Below are 9,178 nucleotides of genomic sequence, written 5' to 3' on the forward strand. Positions count from 1 at the left end.
CTGCAAAGCTAAACATTTGCTGACTGATTCATTAAGTGTTAGAAAATGCCCCCCTTCCCCCTACCTCCCCTCACACTGACAGCTGCAGACAACTTAAGGAGGGGAAGGAGGAGCAGTAACCCTAGCCCACCAGCACAGCCACACTGTTTACCCATGCAGCCTGCACAAACATGCAGATTCAAACAGTGATGGATTAGGCCTGAGCCATCCCAGCCGGACGCACTGCACCGCTGTGTGTGTGTGTGTGTGTGTGTGTGTGTGTGTCAAGGATGATTCCCAAGTGATGAAAGTGCCATTAGCACAAGGGAAGATCCTCATTTGAACCTGCCACTGGGGACTTAGTATCTCGTTTCGCTCCCCTCTTTATGTTAATCTGGGCCTGCGGGGGCAATCTTTGCTTGGCCAAACAACAGGTAGATTCCGTTCATGTCACCTCTAAAGTCAGGTTAACACTTGGGATTAAATAGAAGCACTTAGGGAGCTTGGGCCAGTGTTTGCTTTATTAAGAGGGTAGGCTATTGGTTAGTGGGTGTTGGAAAGCCCAGCTGAAAGGTTCTGGGGTTTTGAACCCTAACCCCAATGTCCACAGTCTACCTGCATGCATCCATGATCGAGCTGCCCCTAGAGCTGCTCACGGCCGACACGGATCTGAACTCGGTTCGAGTCAATGTGGATCAAAGCAGCGGCTAAACGAATGAAAAGGAAACAGGAGAAGGAAGGTGAAATGAAGGTCTGTCACCTTACACACTTCAAACCTATCCGGTTATTCATTAGGTGCAGCTAGTGCCTCGTAGTTCTTGGTGCTGCATGAAAGGGGTCTGAGCTCAGGGTGGTCAGTGGCACAGGGCCGGCAGTCGCTCTATTCTGTTGGAATACTGATGGAGTGGGTGGTGAGTTGGATGGGACAGAGAGAAGAACACACGACGGGTCATTTGGCTCCAACCAGAGGTGTGGACAGCCAAGACTGTGAGGGAGACAAACACACAACACAAACGCACACACGCACACAACACATGACTAATGTGGGCCTGAAAGCTTGGTCGCCTCATTAGCATCGGACAGGAGAGCGATACGGAGTTGTGTCTCAACCAATGAGTCGTGAGCGTATCGATTGATTCGCCGGTATGTTGGTATCCGTTTCACGGTGACGTCCCCGGCTGCCAATACACACACACACGCATTCGCTCGGTGGTTTAATTAAGGCAACCGTTAATTGATTTGACGGTTGTAAAACTTCAGGCTGCTGAATGTGGAGTGTGTACTTAGCGAGGCGAGGTGGCCGCATTGTCGGTCACAATAAAAGTAGTGACGTCATCGTTTGGGAAAAAAAAGATGCTTTATTGTTCATTTCAAAATAAAACATGATTGAGGAACAAAAGGCGCTTCGGCTGACAGCATAACAGCATTCAAAGACATTTGAATGAAAACGTGGTGCTCTTTTATTGCAGACAAAAGAACAATAAACAATCTATGGCTCGTTCATTTGTGACAAAATCAATCATTGAGACGACAGATGTACAAAATAATTAGTGGGATACTCTTGACAGCTGATAGAAAACGCAGCATACTGTTCCATGTAATCCTTGAACAGGGGGGCATCGAGTCCCTCTGGGGATGGATGAATACTCGCAAGGTTACAGACCTCGGAGGAAATCGTTTTTTTAATAATAATATAATAATAATACACAAAAATAACAGCCAGCATATTTACAGGACAATAGTATTTTCAACGCGTCTGGTCTGCTTCTTGGTTTGTTTTTGTACACGTATCTCTCGTATCTCCCACCCAAATTCCCAGGGAAACTGGTACGAGTAGAGATGTTCAGCTTCAGCTCTGTAACCGACTCGTTACATGGGTCTGTTTTTGTTTTCGTTCTATAAGGCATAACAACATCCACCTTAAGTCAATCTTAACGGTTTTTGATATCAACATATCTTAAATATCAAGCTGGAAGACAAAGGGACTCCTGACCGATGATGATGAAGAAAATATTAATAATAATATTAAGGTTTCCACAAACCCTTACAGTATCACGTCATCATCAGCAAAAAAAAAATAATACCTTTCCGCTCGTAACTCTGACCCCCCCCCCCCCCCCCCCCTAAGGCACCGACCGCGGCAACAGAAAGGGGTCGCCGGACCCCCACCGTACAGTCACCTGTACACGCTATGCACACGCACGCCAGGACATGTGATCAAACACAGAAACACCAGAGGACCTCATGAGGGCTGGAGGCCAAACAATAACTTCATTCCTCTCCAATCCGAGCGGGACAGACTGGATCCGGTCCAGAGGAAAGCAACAGCGAAGAACATGCACCCCCCCCCCCCTCCGGGCGGGAAACACAGACGCATCCACACGTTGGAGGTCCCGCTCGGACCCTCACAGCGCTGCCAGACGGCTTCATGGGAGAGTAGGACCGTCGACTCTGGATGTGTTGGAACAGCAGTACGGAGGAAAGGCGGGTGTGGGTGAACACACACACACACTCAGAGTTGACAGAAAGAAATAACACGCACATGTGTGTGAATGTGTGTGTGTGTGAGCAGACACGGTACGACACACATCACCGAGGTCAAACTTGGCGAGGGAATAATTTAATTAAAAAGCCAGAAGTTTGAGGTGAAGACTATTCGTTACATGTGGGCAGGGCAGGCTTATGCAGCAGATGTAGTGTGTGTGTGTGTGTGTGTGTGTGTGTGTGTGTGTGTGTGTGTGTGTGTGTGTGTGTGTGTGTGTGTGTGTGTGTGTGTGTGTGCACGACGGCTGAAGAAGAAACAAAAAAAGCACGTGGAAAGCCATGAGGCAGTGGGGGGGGGAGGAAAGGGGTGAGATTAAAGGAGTTTATTCTGAGACATCTAAAGTCCTCCTTCCCAAACCACTGCGGGTCCTAACTCAAATGGAGCCCCAATAAGGATCCCTGGGTGAAACCCCAAACCTCGGAGCGGGACGACTAGGTCCACGATTAACTTGGACCACCCCCCCCCCAGCCCGCCCTCTTCCGGTGGAACCCCCCCCCAATCCCAGTGGAAAAACAGGGGGAATTGTCCCCCCTTTAATGCTGAGGCTTCGCAGAGGCCTCTGTGATCCATGCATCATTCCCCCTCTCAGTGGGCGGTCCGAGGTCCGATCAACCAATGAGAGATGAGATCACGGGTGCCGTCATTGCTTTGTTTAAACAGGGTGTCACGCAGGCTTGTTGTTAGTAGGGGGGAGGGAGGGAGGGAGGGAGGAATACTCCCTCAGGTGCTGTTCAGGAAACGGGGTTGGGGGTTTAAAGCTATATTTCACTGTGTATGCAACGTTGATATTTACTGAATATTGTCCCATAGGAGTTCCTGAGCAACCTCACGCAAACACACACACCGCACACAAATACGCACTCACATGCACGCTTTCCCTGTAATCAGTAGTGATGTCGGCTGTTCACTTTGATTACATCTCACTGGTTAGAAACATCTCGTCTTTCCTTCCCATCAGGGTTCTGTACAACACGTAGAAGGCGTTGGGGTATTAACTTCAGGAGAGAACGTAAAAGGCAGCTTTGGAGTGTCGGTTCTGAACAGGAGTTTAAAGAGAGAAGAGCCCTGACAAACAAAGAACGACAGCATGACGACACTGTCGAGTGGCTTGGCTGGCTCGATGGGTTTACGACACACAGCCAGCCGTGTGCTCTACACGCGACACGGGGAACTGAGCGCCTCGGCCTAGAAAGTGTGGGGAAAAAACATATATGTTTAGATTGAGTAGTGTGCATAGAAGCGAGGAGTGGCGATCCGGCCAACCTTCTTCAGTCCAAGTTCAGTCCAAACTCCAGCGAGCTTTACCATGGAGGTCACTCTGCCTCCCCATGCAGATTCACGTCATGTCGCTCGCGGTTTATCTCTATTCCCCCGTTCTTTCAAATAATGATTAAACAGATTAAAAATGTTCTGCTCCCCAAAGCCGACAGTAATCCTCGGTGAGGTAATGAATCAAGCTCCCGTGTAATACTCTTCGCCACAGACGCGTCGGGGTCTAATTGACCCGAGCACGTCATTTAGCTCCACCGACACCTCTCTCCCTTTTGCCAAAGTCGCCCAAGGACTTCCCTTTCCCCTATGATGGATTGTGGATTCACAAGCAAAACGCTGTCATCATCCGCAGTCTTAAGTGTCTTCTGCGTGGAAAAAAAGGCCATAGCAGGCAAAAAAACATGTTTGTGTTCAGGCCGCGGTCGCATCGCAGGAGGACTATTTTTTTTCAAGTAATGCTCAAGCGAAGATATAAATACTTGACTCACTCAGGGGGTTTAAAAAGACCCTCCACCCTGACCCCCCCACCCCCCACCCCCGCCAGTGACCCGGACAGGTGAGCACACAAACCAAGCCGTAAAAGAGAAACCCACAAAAGTTCCCGTCCGTCGAAGCGTCTCGGTATTTGACGAGCGGCTACGGGGTATATCGTCAGGGGGTAGAACTCACGCCTCGTCCCAGCCCACTCCAACCCCCCGCACCTGTCCTTAAGGTAATGTGGTTACAACCTAGGCGGAGCACCCCCTCCCTCCAGAGACCACCGCACCTGGAACGTCCACTGCAGTCTTGGATCATTGCGTCGCGTACTTTTAGAAGAAATGCCGTTTCCTAGCAGGACGTTGTTCGAAGCCCCTCTCAAGTCTCAAGTCCCTCGTCACCCTCACCCCCCTCCTCCTCCTCCTCCTCCCCCCACTCAGACGTACCACTCGCGGCGTGAGATCACCGAGCCGTCCATGTGCGACACGTAGTCGCTGTCCGTGCCGTTGTTGTCGTAGCAGTCCTCCGGCATGTAGGGGGAGCCGTTCACCGTGGAGCTGTGCACTGGCGGGCCGCAGGGGTGCACGTTGTGGCTGTTCTTGTAGTGCTCCGGGTAGTACGGCTCGTCGCTGTGGCCGTCGCCCGCCCTGTGGTGCCCACCCCCCAGTCGTCGTGCTCCTTGCGCTCGTTGGGGTACTCGGGGTAGATGACGTCGCCCCCGGGCTTGGGCTTCAGGTCCTGGCTGCTGCCCTTCCCGCCGCCCACGCCGCTGCTGCCGCCGTTGCTGCCCTTGTCGCCGTACACCTCCTGCAGCTCGTGGGGCTGCAGCACGTCCAGCTGCGCCTCCTTCTGCATGTCCGAGGGCCCCAGGTACTGCTTGGTGTAGTAGTCGCCGCGGAAGGTGCGGCGCTTGCGCATGCAGCACACGGCGGCCAGGACCAGCAGCAGCGCAGGAACAGCACGCCGCCCACCGCCCCGCCCACGATGGTGCCCAGGCTGCTGTCCGGCAGCGAGGCCAGGGTGGGCAAGGTGAGCTGGCCCCGCCACTTGCCCGCCGCCGTGCTGTTACCGGGCTCGTCGCGGTGGAGGGAGGCGGCGGTGGTGGGGGCGGCGGTGGTCGAGGGAGGGTCTGTACAGAGAGAGGAGAGGGAGTGTGATGTTAGGGGGTAGCATTGAGGGGGCAGTCGTTGACGTCGGAGCAGAGACACACACGTGCGGAAGATGAAGATGGATAAGAGGCTGAACCTTGGGAACATTGTGATACAGTATCGCAGCGGAGTCAAAATCAAACGGCTGGACGAACAAGAGAGGATTTATTGAAGATACCGCTTTGCAAAAATGGGGGAAATGATAGAAGGAGGGCAGTAGAGCATAAGTGCTCAAGGCCATTGAGCACGAGAAAGAGAGAGAGATAGTGAGAGGGTGAGAGAGAGAGAGAGAGAGAGAGAGAGGAGAGAGAGAGAGAGAAGAGAGAGAGAGAGAGAGAGAGAGAGAGGGCAATGACCCACTAAACGTGTGAGTGAGTAGTAGCAGTTATTTCCCTCTTTTCCTCCCCTGTGCTTTAAGAGAAGTCATGCGAGAAGACAATACTGAGGGGATCGATTGGAGGCTCCAACTTCAGACTCACCCACCAGAGACAAGCTGGGATGGGGAGGGACAGGAGGGAGGGAGGGAGGGAGAGGGACAAGAAAGGGGAGAGACAATAAGAGGGATAGAGAGAGTCAAGAAAGAAAGGTGAGAGGATGAAGATGATGGAGAGATAGAGATTGATAGAGGCAAGAAAGAAGGGCGAGAGGATGAAGATGATCGAGAGATAGAGAGCGATAGAGGCAAGAAAGAAAGGCGAGAGAGGACGCCGATGAGACAGAGAGATAGAGGAAACAAAGAAGGGCGAGAGAGGATAGAGAGATAGAGAACGATAGCGGGCAAGAAAGAAGGGTGAGAGATAGAGCCAGAGAGGTGAAAGAGAGAAACAGAGACGATGGGAGTGAAGAGAGCGAAAGACGGGAGATATGAGAGAGCGAGAGCGGGGAGAGAATCTTTGGAGCAGGAAGGTCAGGCTGAGCATCTCGTTCTATTAGTAATTGACCCCCACTCCCCTGGGACAGAAGCATCCTGACACCAGCAGTCTATCTATGGCAGGGAACATCAAAGGCCTGGCCACCGGGAGGTGTGTGACCGAGCACTCGGCAGAGGGCTGGGATCCATACGCCTCTCAGGGTGCCCACCATCAAGCACTGCACAGCGGAAGTCCCTCCGGGGCGCTACGCCCTCCGGGCGTCTCGGAGCGGAGACTCTAACCCGCTGAAGTTAACCGAGTTGGAAGAACCAAAGACCCACGGAGGAGGGTGTGTGGTGGTTAGAGGGCTGCTGGGGTCCAAGGTCAATGGACTGAGGGCCCACTGAGCGCCTCCCTTTGTCAGTTGGTGTTAACCCCTCTCTAAATCTCCTCCGGCCTCGAACCAGGCCCTCGAGGGGGGGGGGGGGGGGGGTTGGGCGGGCGACGACATTGTAGCACACCATCTGTGTGTCCACGGAGCCGAGCGGCAGCCTGAGTTCAGAAGCCAACACCACAGCGGGCCCAGGATGCAACTGGAGGGCTGTGGGCTCCACCTGGCCCTCTCCACAGGACACACACACACACACACACACACACACACAACACACACACACACACACACACACACACACACACACACACACCACACACACACACACACACACACACACACACACACACACACACACACACACACACACACACACACACAGGGAGAGGGAGAGAGCAACAGAGATCCAGAGAGGGAGAAACACATACACACAGAGGGAGAGAGACAGACAGAGAGAGAGTGAGAGTGAGAGTGAGAGTGAGAGTGAGAGAGAGAGAGAAGAGAGAGAGGGCGTGTGAGAAAGTGAGTGGGAGGCAGCATGCCATTGCCTGCTCATCTCCTCATCTTGGACATCTACAGAAAGCCAGGATAATTGCCCAGTGCGAGTCTTCCTGGACAGGATGTCGGCCATGCTCTCCTGGAGAAGCACGACTCCAACACGGGGCCTCTAAACAGATGGGAGCCCAACAGCCTTTCTGGGCAGGGTCCAGCTGCCTCCCTCTCCTTCCCTTTCTGTAGCTCCCTCTCTTGCTCCCTCTCTTGCTCCTTCCCTTTCTCTTGCCCTCTCTCTCCCCTTCCCTTTCTGTAGCTCCCTCTCTCCTTCTCTCTTCCCTCCTTCTCCCTCTCTCCCTCCCTTTCTGTAGCTCTCTCTCCCCTCTCCCTCCCTCCTTCTCTCCCTCCCTTTCTGTAGCTCCCTCTCCATCTCTCTCTCTCTCTCTCCCCTCCCTTTCTGTAGCTCCCTCCCTCTCCCTCCCTTTCTGTAGCTCCCTCTCTCTCTCCCTCCCTCCTGTAGCTCCCTCTCCCTCTCCCCTCCCCTTTCTGTAGCCCCCTCTCTCCTGCTCTATCCCCCTCCACGGTGAGAACGAGAGGACCTGTGTGCCGGGAGGACTACGCGTCTGCACGCAGCAGTCGTTTTGTTTGGACATGGATTAAAAGAATAAAAAGAAGCGAAGGGGGAGAAGGAAAGCAGAGAGGGATGCAGAGTTCCTGTGGCGTGATGCACGTCTGAGACTGGAGCGCTGGGAAGAACCAGGCGGAGAACAGAGGAGCGCCGTAAGCCGGCCGGTGTCTGACGACCGTTTTGACTCATGAAACTGCAACTTGCCAAGAAGTGAAATCTGGAAAGTCTGGGAATCCGAGAACCCATCTCTTTTCTTCATTCCTTTTTTTTTGGGGGGAGGGCGGTGATTTTCACTAATCCTCCTTAAATACACAACCGCTCCTCACTGCATGTATGCACTTATTTTTTTTTTCAAAAGGCATCATTTTAAGGGTGGGAAAATACCCACACACTCCATATGCGCACAAAGACAGTGTGTTTGCCTGAGTTTGTGTGTGTCGGGGAGACAGAACACCCCATCATTGTGTCCAACCCTGAAACCTGACCATGAGGAAAACAAAGGGGCGAAACGGCAACACTGGTGGATGCTTTGCTGTGCTCGCTCCCAAAGCCAGCATGGGTGGCGAGGTAGGGTGGAGGAGGAGGTGGAGGAGGTGGAGGGATGAACGTTCTCGTCCCCTATCTGAGAAATCGAATGTTGCCAAGACCACGACAGTGAATCCTTTTGGTATCGATACTCTCTCGCTCTCCCTCTCTCTGTCTGTGTGTCTGTGTCTCTCTGCTCTTAGGGTACAAGGAATGCATGAAAGCCGAAACAGCTCCATGGTGGCTTAGCTCGACTTGACAGAGGCTTATCTTACGGAGAGAGAGAGAGAGAGAGAGAGAGAGAGAGAGAGAGAGAGAGAGAGAGAGAGAGAGAGAGAGAGAGGAGAGAGAGAGAGAGAGAGAGAGAGAGAGAGAGAGAGAGAGAGAGAGAGAGAGAGAGAGAGAGAGAGAGAGAGAGAGAGAGAGAGAGAGAGAGAGAGAGAGAGAGAGAGAGAGAGAGGAGAGAGAGAGAGGAGAGAGAGAGAGAGAGAGAGAGGAGAGAGAGAGAGGACCGGTCTACAAACCATGTGATCCATGCAATTAACTTTTTCACAAAGATAAAAATATCCCCCGCCAATGATAAGATGAACTGAGACGGAAAAGGGAAAGAAAGTCGACTGATGGATGAATGGAAACTGATTAGAGGGCCAAGAAATTGTAATCCCCACCTTGTATCCAAAGGTGGACGTCTTCACTTCGCAGGCCAATGTCGGTTCAACACCTCGCATCGGTACACTCCAGAGTCGTTGCGGTCTAAAGGTCTGGTGAAGGCAAAGCTGTAGTTGGATATCACCACGCCGTGGGGCATCGGGCCATCCATCCTGTAAGAAAACCAAGGCAAACAGAGTCTGAATCTGGGTCATTGAAATA

The 9,178-nt window shown here is 52.6% G+C and overlaps 1 protein-coding gene across 1 annotated transcript in view; it reads right to left on the reverse strand.

Moving 5' to 3' along the window:
- Window positions 1-4,489: 4,489 nt before the first annotated feature.
- The window catches only part of nectin3a (nectin cell adhesion molecule 3a), a 27,294-nt gene continuing 22,605 nt past the window's right edge, over window positions 4,490-9,178 (reverse strand). Inside the window, 4 exon segments of the mRNA XM_060075996.1 lie at window positions 4,490-5,223; window positions 5,226-5,402; window positions 8,977-9,019; window positions 9,021-9,162. Of these exon segments, the coding sequence (XP_059931979.1) occupies window positions 4,820-5,223; window positions 5,226-5,402; window positions 8,977-9,019; window positions 9,021-9,162 (766 nt within the window). The 3' untranslated portion in view covers window positions 4,490-4,819.

The sequence above is a fragment of the Gadus macrocephalus genome, chromosome 16 (assembly GCF_031168955.1).
Source record: "Gadus macrocephalus chromosome 16, ASM3116895v1".
Lineage (NCBI taxonomy): Eukaryota > Metazoa > Chordata > Actinopteri > Gadiformes > Gadidae > Gadus > Gadus macrocephalus.